The sequence below is a fragment of the Rhinolophus hipposideros genome, assembly GCF_964194185.1.
Source record: "Rhinolophus hipposideros genome assembly, chromosome: 24".
In the NCBI taxonomy this organism is placed as follows: Eukaryota; Metazoa; Chordata; class Mammalia; order Chiroptera; family Rhinolophidae; genus Rhinolophus; species Rhinolophus hipposideros.
The window spans coordinates 19,903,499-19,924,134 of record NC_138070.1 but is presented as its reverse complement, the minus strand read 5'-3'; the positions used below and the strand labels follow the sequence as shown (position 1 = coordinate 19,924,134).

Here is a 20,636-nt window from a genome sequence, read left to right as displayed (position 1 = left end):
CAGGCGGACCTGGGTGTCCAACCCGCGCGCAGTAGCATCCCGGGGCCAGCCATGGACAAAGCGCCCAGGCCTGCCCACGGGGTCCATGGCCTGAGCGCTTGGCGACTCGCTGGGCTGCGGGCGCTGGGGATGTTCCCAGCCTGAGGAGGCCGAAGGACGCTCTTCAGACCCTCCAGTACCCTCACTTCCCTGGGGGTTGCTGGGGTGCGCGTGGATCCCTGCTTCTGTCCATCGCCCTTGACTCTATGTTGTCGCCTCCCAGAGCAGTTGACTTTCCGCTCCCCGGGGCACAAAGCTGGGCGTGTGGCGGTTTAGGGAGAGGCTGGACGATGGCCTCATCTCCCCAGCTCTCTAGGGCGCGCAGCCCCTTCGGTTCGGTCGGTGCGCTGGTTGCAGAAGCAGCTCCGGAGGTTCGGCCTGCCCCCAGCTAGGACCCCGGGCTCTCTCTGGGGTTGGGAGCGGGAAGGCGGTCGGCAGGCGACTTCTGGGGATTTCGCGCATCAAAGGGGAGCTCCGAAGGGTAGCCGACACCCGCTTCACTTACTGGCGCACGTCGCAGACTGGAACTGGGGGCCCAGATCTGCACCTCTAGGTCCCCTTCCCCCCGCCCCGTCCGCTCGCCGCCACTCTCGGCGGGGAGGGAGGGGCAGTGGGAGCTGGTTTGCTGGCTTGGCGCTTCGTTTGCATTGGTCCGGGGGGGCTGAGACTGCAGCCCCCGGCCCTGCGGGCGGGGTGGGAAGGCGGGGGCCGGACGGGGGCTCAGCTGCGCTAGCATTGGCGGAGCTGGGGAATGGGGAGGGGGGGCAGGAAGCCGGGGGAGTGGAGCTGCGGGGGGGTTGTATAAATAGGGAAGGGGGGACGTGCATCCTCGGCTGGGTGAGGGGGGGGGCGCTCGGCACAAAGAAAGTGGAAAGTTTGTAGCGTGGGGCGGCCCGGGCCAGGGATCCGGGTGCGCACGTGCAGGGCCGGGGGCGCCGGGAGCCCCCCACACCAAGCTTGCCGTTTCTTTTTTTTTCTCCTGCAAGCGAGAGGGGGGGGTGTTGTTGGTATCGCCCCCTCCTTCTCCTCCCCCCAGGGGTGAAAGTGCAAGAGGAAGTGCAGCCGCTGCCATCTTTCCTCCGCTCCGAACACACGGAGCCCGGGGCCGCAGCGCCGCCGCTCCGCTGCTGCCTTCGCCCGGCCCGGGGAAGGGCCCACTCTGCCGCCGCCGCCGCCCGCCCGCTCCAGCCTTCGCTGCCTCCACCGCCCGCCAGGCTCCGGGACCCGGCCCGCGCTGCTGCCCCAGTGCGCGCCCAGCCGCCGCCGCCGCCGCCGCCTTCGCCTTTTGTTTCCTCCGCTCCGGCGCCCCCGCCCCGGCTCGCGCTTTGCAGGGGACGCAGCGCGCGCCCCCAGCGGGCCCGGGAGAAGCCGCGGCGCGCGCGCGCGCGCCTGCGCGGCTGACCCCTCCTACTCCGCGCGCGCGCGCGCGTCCCTCTTGGCTGCGCGCCGGCGCCGCCTGGCGGGCGGGAGGGGAGGTGGCAGGCGCGTTTGCTGGAGGGGCGCACCTCTTTGCTCTGTTACCCCCCCGAGGTAGACCGAGGAGAGGCGGGCGGGCGGAGAGGAGAGAGGAGCGCGCGATCTAGCAGGGGTAGGGGCCGCTATGCGGGGGGTGGTGCGCCCTGCAGTCTAGACAGTCCGATCCGGGCAGGGGGCGTGTGCGTTCGGCACACCTGCGAGACTACAGAGCCCCGGGTCGGCACGTGTGGGGAGTGTAGACACGTCCGCTGCGCCCCTCTTGTAGCCGCCTAGGGGAAGAGCGGGGGGCGGGCAAGTGCCGCGGCCCGGTTTGTGGGGCGGGGGCGGCGGCCATGGAGCGGGTGAACGACGCTTCCTGCGGCCCGTCGGGCTGCTACACCTACCAGGTGAGCCGGCACAGCACCGAGATGCTGCACAACCTGAACCAGCAGCGCAAAAACGGCGGGCGCTTCTGCGACGTGCTCCTGCGGGTGGGTGACGAGAGCTTCCCAGCACACCGCGCCGTGCTGGCCGCCTGCAGCGAGTACTTTGAGTCGGTATTCAGCGCCCAGTTGGGCGACGGCGGAGCTGCGGACGGGGGTCCCGCTGACGTGGGTGGCGCGGCGGCGGCTCCGGGCGGCGGGCCTGGGGGCAGCCGGGAGCTGGAGATGCATACTATCAGCTCTAAGGTGTTCGGGGACATCCTGGACTTCGCCTATACTTCTCGCATCGTGGTTCGCCTGGAGAGCTTCCCTGAGCTCATGACGGCCGCCAAGTTCCTTCTGATGAGGTCGGTCATTGAGATCTGCCAGGAAGTCATCAAACAGTCCAATGTGCAGATCCTGGTGCCCCCTGCCCGGGCTGACATCATGCTCTTTCGTCCCCCTGGGACCTCGGACTTGGGTTTCCCTTTGGACATGACCAACGGGGCAGCCTTGGCAGCCAACAGCAATGGCATTGCAGGCAGCATGCAGCCCGAGGAGGAGGCAGCTCGGGCAGCTGGTGCAGCCATTGCAAGCCAAGCTTCCCTGCCTGTGTTACCTGGGGTGGACCGCTTGCCCATGGTGGCTGGACCCCTGTCCCCCCAACTGCTGACTTCCCCATTCCCCAATGTGGCATCCAGTGCCCCTCCCCTGACTGGCAAGCGAGGCCGAGGACGCCCAAGGAAGGCAAACCTGCTGGACTCAATGTTCGGGTCCCCAGGGGGCCTGAGGGAAGCAGGCATCCTTCCTTGTGGCCTCTGTGGGAAAGTGTTCACTGATGCCAACCGGCTCCGCCAGCACGAGGCCCAGCATGGTGTCACCAGCCTCCAGCTGGGTTACATCGACCTTCCTCCTCCCAGGCTGGGTGAGAATGGGCTGCCCATCTCTGAGGACCCCGATGGCCCCCGAAAGAGGAGCCGGACCAGGAAGCAGGTGGCATGTGAGATCTGCGGCAAGATCTTTCGTGACGTGTACCATCTCAATCGGCACAAGCTTTCCCACTCGGGGGAGAAGCCCTATTCTTGCCCTGTGTGTGGGCTTCGGTTCAAGAGAAAAGATCGCATGTCCTACCATGTGCGGTCCCACGACGGGTCTGTGGGCAAGCCCTACATCTGCCAGAGCTGTGGGAAAGGCTTCTCCAGGTGAGGAATGGTACCCCCACCCCATGACCTGTCCTATTCCTGGCTCATGAGAAAACTTGCAAAGATCTGGGCATGTGGGACTTCTGAGGGTCACTTGACCTTATAGAGCCATGTCAGCTTTGGGGAGTGTTTTAACAGCCCTGCTTTTGAGATGGTATGGCCAAGAAGCTGCTTTCTCTTCCGTTAGGGAAGTTCTCTGGCACTAGGCGAGCCCTACTGTCTCTCTTCCTTGGGGCTTGGTGGGAAGGGGCCGGATTCCTCAGGCCACAGCCACCGGGCCTCACCATTCTTCTCCCTGGGCTCCCTTTGTGTTTCCGGCACCAGGCGTGGGGCCCCCTCTGGGGGCGGGAGGCTGGGCTTCTCCAGCGACTTTCTCCGCTTGAATGGCTGCCGAGGGAGGGACTGAAACAGAAACAAGTGCATCTGGGACTCCTTACGCTCCTGTGCCACCAAATCCCCCAGCATAGAGCACCAGCCATCATAGATCAGTAGATTCCAGCTTTGCCCCTTACAGCCCCCTGGGATTTCAGGGCACAGAGTTGGGCACCCAGAGTCATCCTAACACTGAAATCTTTGATCAGCTCTGACCTGGTGGCTCAAGAGCCTAACTGAACCCACAGGTCCCTTTTATGTTCTCAGGACAGAAAGGAAGAAGGAGGGGTAGGGTACCTTTTTAGATTCACTTTTTAGTGAGCCTGAAAGGGAACTAAGGACTTGTCTGGGAGTAGAGGGTTGTTTTGTTTCTCCTCTTACGAGGATATCCAGAATAACAGCCTGGTTTTCACTTGTCTGGATACTGAAGACCTTGTGTGTGGAACCTAGGGATGGAGAACTCCCTCAGAGAGGCCCCAACCAGGAACCAGTCTTACCGGTCAGGCAGCCCCTGCCCACCTGCTCTGGCTGGCATCTGGCTTACCAGCCCAGCTGGGGACTTAAGGCTCCATCCCTTGGCCTCTGGGGACTGAATTCCATCCGGGTGGCATTCATTGGCTGCCACGGTGGGAGAGGCTGGGGGAGGGGAATACTGAGTTTCTAAGGGGCTTTAGTCTGGACAATGAATCACACATACCCCCTCCCGGAAAGGCTGCCGCAAGGCAGCCCTGTCTCATTCTAAAGCCACCTCCTCGGGTCCTAGAAATCATTGAGTTTCTGGTGGGGGGAGGCGGGTAGGCAAGATCAGAGACAAACGCTCACTTCCCTTCCCCTCTAGAGAAAACCAGGGCAGAGAGGCCTGGGCCTGTGGAACCCGAGCTGGGTGGTGACTGTGTCTTTGTCATGCTGGGGGGGGAAGGGGGGAGCGGGTCCTCTCCAGCAGTGTGTGCGCGCGGCGCGCTCGAGTGTGGGTGGGGGTGCTGGCCAAGTGTGTGGCCCATTTTTTTGAGGTCATATTTTAAAGTCTGTCTTGGTTCTCTCTTTTCCAGGCCTGATCATTTGAACGGACATATCAAGCAGGTGCACACTTCTGAGCGGCCTCACAAGTGTCAGGTAGGGGTCGGGCCAGGGCATAGATGGGCTGAGATTGCTACTATTTTCACAGCCCAGCCAGGAGCCAGCTGATGTGTGTGCTGGGCTGGCTGACTGACCACCGCTTTGCACACCTCCCCCTCTGTCCCTCCACCCTCCGGTCTGCTCTTCTCCTTTGTTCTTCCCCCTGGCCCCCTTCCCCCCACTGCTGATGTCCCCTCCTTCCTGGTTGCTGGGTCCTGGTTCCCACCCTGTTTCCATCTTTGCTCTGTTGCTTGGCTTTCCTCTCTTGGTGTTAGCCAGCTCCTTGGATGGTGGGCCACATTGCACAAGTGTTGTCCTGGGGCCACTGTCACCCCACTGGGCCCAGCTTCTGCTTCTCAGCAGTTTGCAGGGGCCACTGTGGGGAGGGAAGGGTTTGTAAAGGGCTCCTAGTGGTCCAGCCAACAACTCTTCTCCTTGCCTGTCAGGCAGCCTGACCCAAGTTGGAGGTCCTTTTGGGTCCCCTCAGGTTAGGGCACAGGCAGGAGGGGGTGACGGGTGGGTGGCCTCATCTTAGAGCACTGGCACCTGTTTAGCCCTCCTGAGCCATGTGTGAAGTAGTCAGGGCTTCTGAGGACTGAAGAGCAAGTGGCTTCCTTTCCTGTGAGCTCTTTGTGTAGCAGGTAGGGAAGGCTGGGCAAGATTCTCCCCCTGGGTTTGTCTGCTTGAACACTATCTGGGGCCCTGTGGCACCCAGAAAATTGAGTTTCCTCTCCTGGCCACTAAGCATTCCTGTGTGGATGGAAAACACACCTGTCTCTTCTCCTTGGTTACCTCCCCTCTTCCGTGCCAAGTTCCCGCCATCTGAGAGGGAGCCAGAGTTGTGGGATGCTTATGGCAAACTCTGGTAGGATGACCTGCTTCTCTTTATCCTGGTGGCGGCAAGGGGGGAGGGGTCAGGGAAACCTGTAGAGAGGGATGGACGTGTTGTAGGTAGGGCAGAGAGCCCCTGGGGGCCAAGCATGGATGGTGTTCACGTATGCCAGGCTAGGTGGCCTCCCCCAAGGACAATGACCCAGGGGTGGGCCTGCTGGGATCCATCTGTGCCTCGCTGCCTTCTCTCTCTCTGTCTCTGGTTCTCTCATCACAGAGCACATTCTGACTCTCCCAGGTAGAGTGCTGAGCAGCCCGGCAGAGTAGGAGGAGCCCAGAGGGCAGTGGGGGCGTGCCCGGTGGCCTGGGGGGGTAACCTGCACTCTCTGCCCTTTTTCCAGGTGTGGGTTGGGAGCAGCAGCGGCCTGCCGCCCCTGGAATCTCTTCCTAGCGACCTGCCATCATGGGACTTTGCCCAGCCTGCTTTGTGGAGGTCGTCCCATTCGGTTCCTGACACCGCCTTTTCCCTTTCTCTAAAAAAATCATTCCCAGCCCTCGAAAACCTGGGCCCAGCACACTCCAGCAACACTCTCTTCTGCCCAGCCCCACCGGGATATCTGAGGCAGGGCTGGACTGCCCCAGAGGGCAGCCGAGCCTTTCCCCAGTGGCCTGTAGGCTAGCCTGGCCTCCCTGAGGGTTTTCTGTGGAGGAAAAGGGAGTGGCGGTTGTTCTGAGACCCTTCCTTTTGGGAGAAGCCAACAGAGTGTTCCCACCCACCATGCCCGGCTCCTCCCTGGGTGACCTGGAGTCTTTCCCAGCTCAGGGACCCCAGATGGTGATAGCAAGAAGCTCCTTTCTGGGTCCCCCTGCAGCCTCCAGGCTTCTTTCTGGGCTCTCTTGCCTTTTTTACCCCCCTTTACTAGATGGTACCACTGGGTGTCTATCTTTGCCTGGGTGATTTTGGAGGTCGGTGCTTTCCTGGGAACTAAGCCACTGGCTTCTATGCTTCCCCTCCCCTGGCATCACCTCCCCTAAGGCACAGGGTTTCTAGAATGGGGCCTGGCCACCCCTCCCCCCACCCTGGCATTGAATGCCCCTCCAGAAGAGACTGGTGCAACTCCAGCTAGGTCAACCCACACTGCCCTCTTCCCTTCCCACTCAGACAGGTCCTGCTTTCATTTCTGGCTAGTGAATTAGACTTTTGTGTTTTTGAGGTTTATTAGCAGGTCTGCTCAGGAACTAGACTAACCAGTAGCTGTATATTGGGTCACCCCAGTATATGGCTTTGGGGGCAGATAAAGCAGATTTAGACCCCCCTCGGATCCCGGTGGTGTGCCCTTTCGTCCCCGCAGGCTCCGCGGGGGTAACAGGAGTGATGATAAAAGTTTTCATTCTAACATTTGAGGCTTTGTGTGTTTTGTCCTTGGTCTGTGTCATAACACTGACGTCATTGTCCGTCGGTGTACGAGCCCGCTCCTCCCCTGCCCCTCCAACACGCATTCTCACAGACCTGCTGGCCCCACTCCCAGCCCCATAGCCAGAATTCCTCTAAGGATGACCCAGCAGGTGAAGACATGCTGACTCTCAGGCGCGGGGTGCCCGGGCTTGGTTAACTTGTGTCTCAGCCAGGTGTGCCCGGGCTTGGTTAACTCGCAGGGGCCTCTGGTTTGCATGGTGTGTATTCTGAAAGCCTCAGAGGTGAAGAGACTGTTCTCTGGGAGTCGGTTCCTTGGGTCCCTGGCAGAGCTGGGTATGGGCTGTCCCTCTCAGCCCCTCCTGATGCCACAGAGGACAAAAGGGGCCAGTTACCGAGACTGGTGCCACAGCTTAAGTAAAAAGGCCATCGGATGTTGAGGCATGAAGCCTCAGGCTTGGCAGTGACACACAAATCTCCTCTGGGCTTGGCCTGCGTGTCCCTTAACTGGCGCAGATGGGTCTGTGAGGAGTGCACTGGGCTGGGACATTTCCCCCATGTGGAGCTCAGCCTAAAGCTGAGAGGCTAGAACAGCTGAGCCCTCTCCCATTGCTTCCAGCGGCCCCACCTCTTGGGCTAGTTGGGGTGGCTTGGGCTGGAGGGATAGCTCGTTAGAGAAGGAATGAATGGGAGGTGGGAGTAAGGGAGCTGACACCCTCAAAAAGAAGAAGGGGGCCAGCAAGGCCCAGGGCACCGGGCCTCCATGCATTGCCTTTAGACTTTTCCAGGGCTGTGGGAAAGGCTGCTTAAGATATGCCCTGTGGCTGCCAGACTTAAAAGGCCACCAAAGGTCAGGTGTCCCTGATACCATTGGGTCCCATTCCTGAGCTGCTCAACCCTTGGGAAGAAAAGCTTTAGGAAGTCTTGGATGGGGAGAAACTGGTGGTGGAGGGAAGGGAGCATGACTGGGTCTCAGTGTTGAGTGGTGATGAGCACAGAATCCCCACGCTCAGGGTGGCTAGGCTGGGACCCGGCAGGTCTGCCGAACGATAGGAGGCTGTGTGGGCAGGGTGGCCACTCCGAGCACCATCGGCAATCAGATCACGCTACTTCTGGCTCACTCTTGTTCCGTCAAGGTCTCTGGCTTCTCCCTGTCTCCCAGAAGGGAAGTGCCTCTCCCGAGTGGCCCCAGCATGGAGGTTCTTGGTGTCCCCTTGTTTGAGATCTGTCTCTCCCTCAGCCACTCTTCTATGTCCCTTCTCTACTGGGTCATGTGACCAGGCTTTTTATGTCCTGTGTTTTCTGAACTTCTGGCAGCTCTAGACTCAAACTCGTACTTTCCCAATTCCCCCAGAAAAACCTTGGGGATTCGGCTACGAAGGGTCAATTCTGGCACAGAGAAGCCAACAATCACTTCAGCTTTGCTTTGTAACACTGAAAGTTTTTGTTGTGTTTGTGGGTTCCCCCCCCAGCAGATTTACATTCCTAATTATGTTTACTCAGGCTAAAGTTAGCTTTCAGTCCTTGAGAGAGAATCAATGGAGGACGGGGTGGGGGAAGTCAGCCTGGCCTGGGATTTTAATTTTGCTTAGCTAATCCCTCAAATGGATAACCCACTTGTGGATAATTGAGATTTGGCTGTCCATTATCTTTAGGTAGCAAAGTATGACAGGCAATACTTTAAAAGGATAGATCCCAAAAGAAGGTTGGCAAGAGAAACAGGCATCTCTTTCATATCCCTCTAGTGGGCCCTCTCCCAGGGACCACAGAAGGCAGAATCCTGAATGTGTGCTTTCAGCCGCATTTTCTCACACCTGGTCCCTTTGGTTCCTTTGAGTTCTGAGACATAGATCACACTGCCTCTCATCATTGGAGGGGTGGTCCTCTGGTCACGGGCTGGCAAAGTCAGGTGCACCCCTCTCTCCTGAGGGTGTTTACGGCAGCCCTTGCTCTGGTTCATAGGCCAGTAGGCTAGGTGGACGATTCAGACTTTCCCCCCTCACTGTGGCGTATAATGGGGCCATGAGGTCCCAGACTGTGGTGGGCCCACCTGTGGTGCTCCATGAGCATCTGCTGCGCCGTCAGGCTCTCTGAGTCACCTAAGTACTCGAGAGTTTTCATCTCTCCCCATCAGAGCAGTCCTGGCTACCAAGTACACTGTGTTCAAAAGTATCAGCACCTTGCACTCACTAGAAGTGAACTCTACTGAGTCTGGAGATGGTAAGAGCACAGGCTCAGGGGCTGCTGGCTCACAAGCCAGCTGTCCCCTGTCCTCCCAAGGCATCCATCGGCCCAGCTGTAAATCAGGGAAGACAGAAAGCCCAGGGTAGCCAGGAGGATTGGTAGGTAATGGCCTGGCAGTGGCAGGGTGTTTCGACTGCTGCTTTCTCTCGTAGCTGAGTCATGTGCTTTGGGCACTTTCTAAACTTAGCTGCCTCATTTGTCAAATGAACTCAATATATAAAACAGATAAAATCAGTATTTCATTAGTATAAATTTTCTATTCAAATTTGTAACATTTACTTGCAAGCTAATGACTGAGAAGAGCAAGGCCGGTCCTCACGACATTTGGGATTGGGGTAGCAACAGTGGCATTCTCTGCGTCCACAGTGTTGCAGTAGTGCATGCATTTGTTTCTCGCTTTTGATGGGACAGTAAGGAGATAGATAAGTGTGTGTGGTGACAGTGTTCAGATACTTACCTTGAGGTCTCGAGTTCTCATGCTTCTGTTAGACATGGCAGGAGCAGCTCCGTTGTAGCAAGTGAACAGGGTGGCAGGTGTTCAGTGGGTTAACATGCGATCTGCCGTGCACTTTAAGGTGAACGTTGCTTTCTCTTGCAGTTCTAAAGCTGTGAAACACACAGAGAAATGAGGCAAGCTGGACTAAAAGCCCTGAAACACTTCCATAGAACCAAACTTGCCTGAGAGTCACCAGATTGGTATCTCCTGAGGGCTTTCCTGACGTCCCGTGACCTCCAAGGCGGGGATGCCTGGGCAGGCCCCAGCTGAGGAAGGGATGCTGCGGGGAGATCCAGGACAGAGGCTGAGTCAGGTCCCCAGGTGCGGCCGGGGCCTGGGGCTGCCCTCCCAGGGTGCTGGTGCTGACATTCAGGACCTGTGTCATCCGCCCTTGGGACCTGGCTGTGAGTTGGTGCTCACCGCACAGCTTTCTGTGACCACACTGTCTCAGAGGGTGATAACACATCCTGCCTGGGAGGGCTGCTGTAAGGATGGAGTGCAGCAGATAAGTGCCCCTAAAAGGCTAAGCATGGTGCCTGCCTGCCATAGGAGTGCTCAGTCAATGCAGGGTAGCGTCACCCTGCTTGTTATTACTAGCACTTCCCTACGTAACATCTCACAGACGCTCCTGAAGACTCTGCTCATTCTCACGTTAGCAGAATTGACGCTGTCATGTTAGGGGCTGCTTTTTCAGTACAAACTCCTGAGATTATAAAGAGTAATCTCTTTATAATCACCCTCCCTCAGGAACTCTCTTGTCCTGCCTTTCCTTTCCATTTCCCTGTGGCCAAGACTAATGTCACTTTTGAATAAAGTGAATAAATTGAATTCTTTGTATGAAGCAATGAGGGGAAACCCAGGATGGAGATCAGGAAGACTGGTCTGTTCAGATGCCAGTCACTCTTCTGTCAGTTTACTGCTTGTCGGTGCAACTGCAGTCAATTCTTAATGTTTACAAATGAACAAATGCCAAACCCTCATTTTGTATAGGAGCATGGAACTCCGTGTGCCTTGTTCTAGGCACGTGGTAGCCATTTGGAACCAATGATTCCAACTCAGGTGACCCCTGAGGAACCGTCGTGGGAAATAAGAGCAGCTACTCGACATGCTGGGGAGAAAGCCGGGATCACATTCTGAAGCTCTCTTTATACAGGGAGTCTAGTGCGTTGGCCAGAAATGGTTTTGTTTCATGGTGTGCTTGGTAGTGAGTCAGGTGTGCAATGCCAGCTTTCACCTCATCCTGTTTTCCTTTCTGCCCACAGACCTGCAATGCTTCTTTCGCCACCCGAGACCGTCTGCGCTCCCACCTGGCTTGTCATGAAGACAAGGTGCCCTGCCAGGTGTGTGGGAAGTACTTGCGGGCAGCGTACATGGCAGACCACCTGAAGAAGCACAGCGAGGGGCCCAGCAACTTCTGCAGTATCTGTAACCGAGGTAATCTCCCTGCTGTTTCCTCACTCCCAGAGGATGGGCCTGAGCCTGTGTGGGAGGTCGTGGGGTGTCTTGACCACCCTCCCTCAGACTCCATTCTTTGCTCGGCCGGCCCTCCCTTCCCTCTGAATGGTAAACAACTTCATCGCCCAGCTAGCTGCTTGTCACCCCTTTCTTCCCAAAAAACTTGGGGTACTTGGAATGGGAGTTCCTGGGAGATGGACAAGTGGGAAGAGAAGGAGAGAGTGTTGTTTCCAAGCTTGGGCCCATCATGCATCTGCTGCTCAGGTGGCAGGATGGATGTCTCTGTCGATACCACTGAACTCTGGATGTTGGAGGGAGAGTCATTGGGCCCCAAGAAGTGGGAGAAACAGGGGTCCTGCCTGAGAGCTTTTGCTGGCTGATTCACTGGCATGTGAAGGAGGTAGAGTCTGGAGATGGATCAAAGGCGGAAACTTCCTAGCACAAATGATCAACAAAGAGCAGAAACCCAGGCAGACTGTGGCCTTGAAAGAGGAAAGTGGAAGGTGTTCTAAGCAGGGCAGCGCGCTTGTGGCTGAGGTCGGCCTAGGTGGCGTCTGGCTCTAGGCCCTGGTGTTGTGTTGGATGAAGTCAGGCCTGTCCTGTCCCTGAGCTTCTGCCAGGGCTTGTTGGCTGTTGGAAGGGCTGAGGTTTGTGTTTTGCAAGCATCGTGTCAGTGGAGAAGGCCTGTGCGGTGTCTGTGCTGAAGGCAGTCGGGGCAGCTGTGTGTGGTGGGTTGTGAGGACGCTTCTGCATGGTACGCTTGCTTTGGCCAGGTGTGGACACTGCTGGGAAGTCCTATCTCCTGGGACACTCTTGTCCCAATGCTTCTGGAAGTCCTGGGTGTGACTTAGTGGATTGAGTACTAAACCAGGAGACAGGCGACCTAGGGTTTAATTCCGGCCCCTCCCACCTCACCCTACTATGTGACTTTGGGCTCTCCCTTCCCCTCTGTAAACCTCAGTTTCCTCATCTTTTAAACGGGATTAAGAACACCCCCTTGCCCACCTCACAGGGTTGTTGTGAGGATCCCGGCCGACAAGGTAGAGGAAAGTTAACTGAACCCCACAAGGTGCTGTACATTCGGGAGGCCCCATCCTCATACTTGGAACACTTAGAAAAGACATGGCTCTCTGGTTTGGACCAGGTGCGGCTTCCCTGCCGTCCGTGGCTGGAACCTTTGGGTACCTGTGCTGTGTCCACGTGCCCTGAGGTCACTGGTGGAGGGACACCGCTGCGTAGCTGGGTGTTCTTGGTGCCCTAAAGCTGGGTCCCTCCCTGGGACTGCACACCTGGGGTTTGCCTTGAAGGCTGCAGGATGTCACTGTTTGTAGCACCGGGAAACCTGCTGGGAAAACGGGGAGGTGGTAATAAAAGCTGCTTACGTGTCTGTTCTGTTTTGACCTGTCAGTAGAGCCCTTTCTCGCAGGAACCTCCCCCAGGTAGTGAGAAGTAGGACTGGGTATACAGGTAGCTATCAGGCTGTGGCTGACCATCTTGACCGTGGCTGCCTCAGCTCTAGAAAAAGTTTCTTGTCTTGTTTCATCCTAACCTGGCTTCCTGACAGCACCCCGAGTAACGCTAAACATGCTACCACATGCCATCCTCAGGCATTACATCAAGTTTTCCAGGTTGAAGTTCTCAGCCTGAGAACTGAAGTCAGAGACCAGAGGCCGGACCCAGTGCGAGTGGAGAAGGATGCTAGTGAGGAAACCCAGAAAGGCTAGCCCAGATTGCAGAGTGGGGCAAGAACTGGCGGGAGACCCAGGGCCATAGCCCATGGGGGGCTCAGCCTGCGAGGAAAGAAGAGCTGAGAGCAGCAGGGAACAGCAGGGAAAGTCGACCCCGTTACGAGACAGCTGACGTGGCAAAGCCAACACCTGCTGTATGTCAGGATTTCTTTCTCCTGGGGCTGGTCAAGAGGAGTTGGGCAGCAGCCACAGGCTACAGGAATGGGATGGGGGCACCAGAAGAGGAAAAGCAGAGGCCACCTTTTCTCAGAAAAGCCAAGACTAAATCTGGATCACGGGCTAAACAGCTTTGGGTCCCAAAGTGAGAACGGGAAGTCCCATTCCTCCAAGAAGATAAAAGAGGGCTCTGGTCCAACCCACCTTGGGTACTCAGAAGGAAGAGAAAATAATTTCAGTTTTTATCGGAAGAGAAGGAGCAGGACTCTACTTCTGGATTCATTTCTTGGACAGAAATAGGAAGAGACTCCTCCCGGAAAAAAACAAGCAAAAGCAAAGAGGAAGGCAGTTTTTCCAGGAAGAGGATAAGGACATCAAAAACACTGAGACCAGAATCAGAATGCAGACAGCTCTGGGTCATCCTCTGTCCTGCCAGCTACCACGGCTGTGAAGATAGGACGAGCTGCGCAAAAAAAAAAAAAGGAATGTTCTTATCTCTCTACAAGGGTTTGAGTAAAGGCTAATGTCAGCCAGCTGGTCAAGACGGTTGAGGTTCGATTAAGTGAATTTCCAAGTGCCCTCCATGGTTCTTCAATGCCAACAATTCTTAAGGGGTTAACTTACCTACCTTGAGATCTGCCTTTTTCAGTCTTTGCCACACAAAAGACTCTTGTCTGTGAAGAATGGGAAAGTGTGCTCTAGCCCCACACTTGAGACAGATGACCTTGTCTTTGTCCTAGAGACACATCAGGATGTGGGGCAGACCTTCTGGAGAGGAAGATAATATGCAGTGGCAGGAGTATGACGGGTAGAAAAACTTGTTCTCTCATTTTCAAGTGGAGGACATCAGTTAAGTTGATCAGTGGGAAGGAAAGAAGGACCTGGTAGATCCCCATGATTGTCCTCCTTTCTTTTAAAATTTCTGTAGCAGGTTCTTTGTATACATGCATATGTACCGGTATGAGGAAGAGGCATAGCTTATTGGGAAGCTGCCTTTGACAGAGACAATATCTGGTCTCAAACATCATTTCTTAATAGGTAGAGGAAGTCTTCTCCCCAGTCAGAGGTGGGCGTACAAGTTGTCATCAGTGCCAGTCATGGGTGCAAACAGCCTGCCATCCCCCCGGCCTGAGCTGACAAAAACCAACCTAGTGCCTCCCTCTAGCACTGCCCCGTTGGGCATGGCCTCCCCAAGGTTTGGACAAGAAGAAAGCAGTCCCTGACCCCTGTGTGGATGGGGAACTTGCAAAAGGAGGATTTGCTTCTGGAGTGCAAAATGCAGCACAAAAAACAAGAAAATGCAATGGGAGGAGCAGTTAGCCTTCTGGTAATAAATTCTTTGTCTCTGGAGTGCGAGGGAGGGTGGCTTGTTGGCTCTAGTGGAGTCACATGTGTGCTCAGTGTCTCCATCATTCTGGTGCCTGGATCAAGCGGCCTCTTTGATTCTTGGTTAGTCAGTGGTGAATGGGCAGGTGAGTTCAGAAGTCCAACTAAATATTTCTGACTTTAAAGATGTGTTCTCAGAAACTCAGTTTCTGTTTTATCCCAACACTTGGCTGCTGAGTTGCTCTCTGTTTAAATTGTGGGTTTAAAGTGGCAGCTGTGGGTCCACTCCTCCCACCCAGCCATGTGGTTTTGCTATAGATAGTACAGTCTGCAGCTGGGTAAAGTCAAGAGGACCCAGCCATGTGTTTTTCAGACTGTTTTTCAGGAAAAAGCAGCAAGTTTTCATTGAGCATCTGCTGTATTCCCCTGGTATGCCTCTTCCCACAGGGAGTAAATATAACAATTCCTGGTGCTCCTTCCCTCCTTGCCCATCCCCTTTGACTGCAGTGGACCTGCCTGAGTACACCTTACCACTTCAGAGGCCCCGCAAGAGATTCAAAAACAAAGGAAACAATTCCTTTCTAAAGTGGCACCATCATCTCATCAGAAAGTCCTGGTGCCTTATGCTGGTTGTCGGGGCCACAGCAACGAGCAGGGCTAAGATCCTCTTTCCATTAGCCTCATCGTCTCTTTCCTGACTACAGCCTCCCTCTGAGGAATGTTTGTACGGGACCCTCTTAAGCCAGTCTGTCCCCTATGATTGGGCCCAGGCAGACCACTTGGTCCCAGCACAGGACAACTCGCTCTACCAGGCAGCACAGGACACTAGCATGTGGTCCAAGCAGGTCTGTGAAGTAACTGTGTCAGGAAAGGAAGGAAAATCCACTCAGTGCCCCCATTTCCTCCAGAACCACCAAGTGCTGCCATCAAGGGAGTATTTGTTAAATAAACTTCCCACAGGTTAGCCCTTATCTGCTCACAGCTTCCAATCTAATAGAAGAGAAATACAGGAGTGTAAATGGTGATAACAAAACTTATTACAAAAACCCAAGGGACGTTTTAGGACTAGGGCCAAGACACAGGAACCATTTAAGAGTCCTCCCAGTGGTGAAGGAACACGTGGTGGCACCGGGTCCTGGGATCGGAGTCCAGGTCCTGCCATTTAGTAGCTGTACACATGACTGCCAGCTCCTTAACCTCACCAAGCCTCTTATTTTTGTCACCTGTAAAATAGGTATAATCATTCCCAGCTCACAGGGTGGCCGGGGAATACCACAGGATAATGCAGGCAGTGCGCTGGGCCGGGCACACGATCACCACTTGCTGACCGTGGACCTTTACTATAGTTCCAGCAGCATTCCAAAGGCCAGGCCAATTCTGACTTTCTAACGCAAGTCTTCTGCAGACCTTACACAGTTCTCTCCAGCCTCTGACCTATTTGTAGTGGATCCCACTGTTATCCTGTAACTGTCATTTTAAAAGGGAATGAAAGAACCTGAGAATGTGTCAACCAGATTTGGAGTGGATTAAAGGGGCATCCTCAGGGCCTGGCATTCCAACTAGGCCTTGTGCTAAAAAACTGCGGAAGGCACTTCCTGCCGAAGGCACTTTCTGCCGAAGGCACTTTCTGATACCTGACCATCTTGGGGTTCGAGGACACCCCTCCTTCCTGTGAGACCCGTCAGCATCCTTTGACCGGCCGACCCGGTTCCATATCCTCAGACTTGTGGCTGGTGTGGAAGTTGGCCCAAGATCTCCTCTTCCCAGCCTGAGATACAACATGGGTGGCTCAGAATGACCGGAGGTCTGGGTTGGGCTGGAGCAGCTCCAAGATGGCTGGACGGCTCCTCCCCCAAAATAAGGACAAAGATTATCCCTGTTTCCGCTGATGGATGCTGCACAACTAAACCAAAAAGACCAGCATGAATAAAAGATGACTGCGCCTCTTTAACATAACTTCCCATTTTTGCTGCTCTTCAAAAGGTCTAAACCGTTATTAAATCCAGTTACTTATTCTGAAGGTGAGAAAGTTAGCAAAACAGAACATGTCCTAATAGAAGAAGGGGGACTCCTGGAGGCATTCCTTTGGGATTTCATCCTGCCTCCATCTGGTTTGTTGTGCAGTTTACCTTTACAAGTGTTAGCAGGCATTCTGTTGGCTGCTGGTCCATGGCGGCCCTGGCGCCCCATATACTTTTCTCTCTGCATTTCTAGCTGTGGTCCCTGCCGCTTACCTGCGGCTGTGGGACCTCCAGTCAAACCACTTGTTAGTGATGTGCCAAGCAAGCCTAGAGGCGCCTGGCAGAGCAGGGTCTCCGACTGTCCGGCCGGGGCCCTCCACTGCAGCCTTGCAGTGGACTCTGCAGAGAAGCCGAATCGAGGACATTGTCACCTTCCATCCTGAGCCAGGTGGCTCCCATGGCTGCAGCCCTTTTTGAGCCAAGGAGGGGCCCCTTCTCAGTTGCAGCTGACCTGGGAATGCTAGCCAGAGCGGCCAGAGGAGAGGCTTGGGGGAAGCAGACAGGTATCTCTGTGCTGGCCGCGGGATCTCATCTCCTTTTGTCTTGTTTAGGTTTCTCCTCTGCCTCCTACTTAAAGGTCCATGTTAAAACCCACCACGGTGTTCCCCTTCCCCAGGTCTCCAGGCACCCGGAGCCCATACCGAATGGGGGAGCAGCGTTCCACTGCGCCAGGACCTATGGCAACAAAGGCAAGCGACCCCTTGCTCTGCACTTTGCTTCTCTGCGCAGACTGTGTTGTGGGGGCGCTGGGCCGGGCGTGGGGAGGCGGGAAGGCTGCCGGCTTGCTGGCCGCCTCGAGGAGGCTCGGAGATCTGAGTGGCAGTGGCCTCCAGGACAAAAGTCACAGTAGGTATCTCACTCCAGGGCAGTGAGTGAGGCTTTAGGGCACTGCCGTGATCCAGCCCCCCGCCTCCTCTTCGCCAGCCCTCCTCCCTTGTTCCTGGCCAGTCCCGCTGTCTGGAGCCCTGCAGGGATGCCCCAGGCCCAGGGCAGGACGAGGAGCCTGCATGATGAGTCACTTTGGGCTTGTCTGTTGCCTATGGCTCTTGAAGGGTGGTGCGGAGCTGTGGCTGAATGCTTTCCTCTCCTTTGACCCTGCAGGGCAGGGGGAGCCAAGGGCTGGCTCCCCCCTTGATAGGGCTGACTGGTTGCTGTGAGTGGCCCTTTCCAGAGGGCCTCTGGCTGCGTTTGTGAGATGCATGGCGCTCAATGAGCTACCTGGCTGCCTCTGACTTGGAGAAGGTTTGGAGAAGGTTTGCATAGAGTTTCGTAAGCCCCACCTTCACTTGTTGATTCAGAGTGTTCTGCGGTATTTCAAGTTGTTGTTGCCTTGGGGATGAGGCCAGGGGCTTGGTGGATGGCAGAGATGGCATGCTCCACGCTCCCATCACAGACCTCCCTTCCTGGCATGGCTCTCTGAACCCAGGCAGGAAGCTGCTTATCGGTGGAGCACTGCAGGTGGACTGGGCAGGCAGAGCAGTGAGGGTTGTCTCAAGGCCCAGCTTGTCCTGGGTCCTGCGTGTGGCAGCCAGCCGACTGGGTTGTTCAAAGTTGCTTTTAATCTCTGTGTTTTAGCCACTCGGCCCGGGCAGGGTTTTTGCAGAAGGAAGGTGGTAAGGCAGGACTTGTGTTTGCAGCATTGGGTAGAGGATGCACTTCTGTCTCAGCCATCGATAGGGTCTGCCGGGTTGAGGACCAGCAGCTCTGGTTCTGCCTTGCTAGGGTGTGCAGCTAGTCTGGTGCAGAGGGGAGGCCGTTGACATACGTGCTCGGCATCATGAGAATAGCTGTTTTTCCCTTCAGAGGCACCCAAGAGAATGCCTAGGAGTTGGGGGTGTTTGAGTTTTTCTGGACAGAAGCAGTGGAGGTCCCCTCTCTGCACCCCCTTCCTTGAAGCAGGCTGAGATGGTGATGAGCGATACGTGTGCACCTGCATGAAGAGTCCGCGGCAAGGGAGGCTGTCAGCCCCAGGGCCCTGCTGTCTCACCCCCATAGGTATGCCAGGCTCCCAAACTGACCAGCTGAACCTCCGTGGGTTCTGCCAAGGCAGTGGCTGGCCATTGGCTGCCCTCCACAGGCCTGTGAGCTGGCCCCTCATGACCCCTCCAGGAAGGGTCATCTCCAAAGCCTGGCCTCATCTCTCTTCTGTGTTTTCTTTTCTCCTAGAAGGCCAGAAATGCTCACATCAGGATCCGATTGAGAGCTCCGACTCCTACGGTGACCTTTCGGACGCCAGCGACCTGAAGACGCCGGAGAAGCAGAGCACCAATGGCTCCTTCTCCTGCGACATGGCAGTCCCCAAAAACAAAATGGAGTCTGACGGGGAGAAGAAGTACCCTTGCCCTGAATGTGGGAGCTTCTTCCGCTCCAAGTCCTACTTGAACAAACACATCCAGAAGGTGCATGTCCGGGCTCTCGGGGGCCCCCTGGGGGACCTGGGCCCCGCCCTCGGCTCACCTTTCTCTCCCCAGCAGAACATGTCTCTCCTTGAGTCCTTTGGGTTTCAGATTGTTCAGTCGGCGTTTGCATCATCTTTAGTAGACCCTGAGGTTGACCAGCAGCCCATGGGGCCTGAGGGGAAGTGAGGCAGATGCTGTGTCCCCACGGAAACGGCCATCTGGGGACTGCTGAGAAATGCTGTGAACGCGGAGGGAAGTGATGTATTTGGGTTCTGTAGCTGAGAGATTTTTATTCGTTTTTAACTCCCCATCCCCCAGCCTTATCACCCCATCCCTCTCCACCACCCGTTCCCCCAATGGTCTTTAGAAATAGATTCTCATCCAATGCTCTGCAGAAATATCTGCAAGACCCGTATGGGGCAAGGGCAGGAAACACTACATAGGCCTCTGAGGCAACACCAGTCCCGGTTTCGCTAACGGGCAGAGGCGGGAATTCCTGGTGCTTACTTCTTAGTGATCCCCATCCCAGACCCACACCTGACAGCATTCTGGGACCTCAGTGATTTGGTCCCCTTGTACTTCTCTAATCCCTCATTCCCCTTTCTCGTATTCCTCAAAAGAAACCACAGTAGGGTCCCCACCCACTTACACAACGCCGATGCCCAACTGTTTAAGGAAGCTGGAAGCCTATAGCATCCCATGGACCATGGGGTGAGTGTCCTCTGAGAGCCCGCTAAGTTTGACCCTTGACCTGGAAGGCCCAGACCTTTCTGAGCCCTGTTTGGAGGCTGGCATTTTGCTACTAAGGGCAAGCTTAGCTACTGAGGATACTCCCACCCCAAATTCCAGTTCTTATGTGATTTTAACCATTCAACTTGCTGTTGGGTTTTAATTCTCTAATTATTATTATTATTGTTGTTATTATTTTTTAGGACCAGTTGTAGTGAATTGCTACTGAAAGCTATCCCAGGTGATACAGAGCTCTTTGTAAACCGCAGTCACAAGTTAGGGTTAGTATTAAACTTTGTTTAGATGTACCATAATTAACTTGGCTAGTTGATTGTTTGAAGTCTATGGAAGAAATAGTTTTATGCAAAATTTTAAAAAATGCCAGTCTGGTCAGGGAGGTAGGGCTTTTCAGTGCTATTGGGAGCCAGCAAGGCAGGAGAGCTGGCAGGTGGGGACATTGTGTACCTCGGTTGTGTCACACATGAGCAAGCCTAGGTTGACCTCGTGATGTGAATTGATCTGATCAGACTGTATTAAAAACGTTAGTACGTTATTCTACCTGCTCCCCTGAGTCCGGTTTTTCAGCTGCGGGGGTCTGTGGGACCCAGAGGGTAGGCAATCTACGCCCTTGCACCTGGGGATGGGATCCCAGAAGACCTATCTTTCTCTTCATTGCACCAGTTCCACTGGGATTCACAGGTAGATGGTCCCACTGAAGACTCAGCTGCCGGCATTCTCCCATTTATTCAACAAATATTCACTCTTTGTTGTCTTCTGCTGTGTGCCAGGCCCATCGTCTGACCCTGGGGATACAGTGGTGAAAGAACACCCTTGTGGAACTTAATGGGAGAGAGACAATTAACAAGTAAGCAGCTTTAACCTGAGGTCAGATAATGAGAAGTCCAAGAAGGAAAACTGGGCAAAGTAGGAACAGTAACAGAGGGCGGGTGAGTGGGGTGTCTAGGAATGTGAGAGGCAGAGGAGTGGGACTCTGGGAGAGAAGATCTACAGTTAGAGGGGACCAGCTGGGTGCTAAGGAGGGACGGGCAGGCTGCAAATCCTCGTGGCCAATGGGCTCTAAGAAGCGCAGCAACTTGAATCACTCCAACCCTTTGTTACCTATGGGGTAAGTAAAAGGTTGCTGCACCCTTCCTTGGTGAATGCAGGAAGAGAAGAACAACAGATAACAGGAAATGAAGCAAGAAGTGAGC

The 20,636-nt window shown here is 55.3% G+C and overlaps 1 protein-coding gene across 4 annotated transcripts; it reads left to right on the top strand.

Annotated features, from left to right (window-relative positions):
* Positions 1-1,129: 1,129 nt before the first annotated feature.
* Positions 1,130-19,988, top strand: PATZ1 (POZ/BTB and AT hook containing zinc finger 1). 4 transcript variants are annotated; one of them, XM_081036845.1, is made up of 5 exons: positions 1,595-3,118; positions 4,540-4,603; positions 10,854-11,025; positions 16,914-16,986; positions 18,464-19,988. In XM_081036845.1, exons 1-5 carry the CDS (start codon positions 1,848-1,850, stop codon positions 18,495-18,497), a joined length of 1,614 nt encoding a protein of 537 aa, XP_080892971.1. In that variant the 5' UTR covers positions 1,595-1,847; the 3' UTR covers positions 18,498-19,988. The 4 variants fall into 4 exon arrangements, with proteins under 4 accessions (XP_080892972.1, XP_080892970.1, XP_080892971.1 ...); XM_081036843.1 differs by having other exon boundaries at positions 1,718-3,118; positions 16,849-16,986; positions 18,464-19,982; XM_081036844.1 differs by lacking the exon at positions 16,914-16,986 and having other exon boundaries at positions 1,134-3,118.
* Positions 19,989-20,636: the final 648 nt, after the last annotated feature.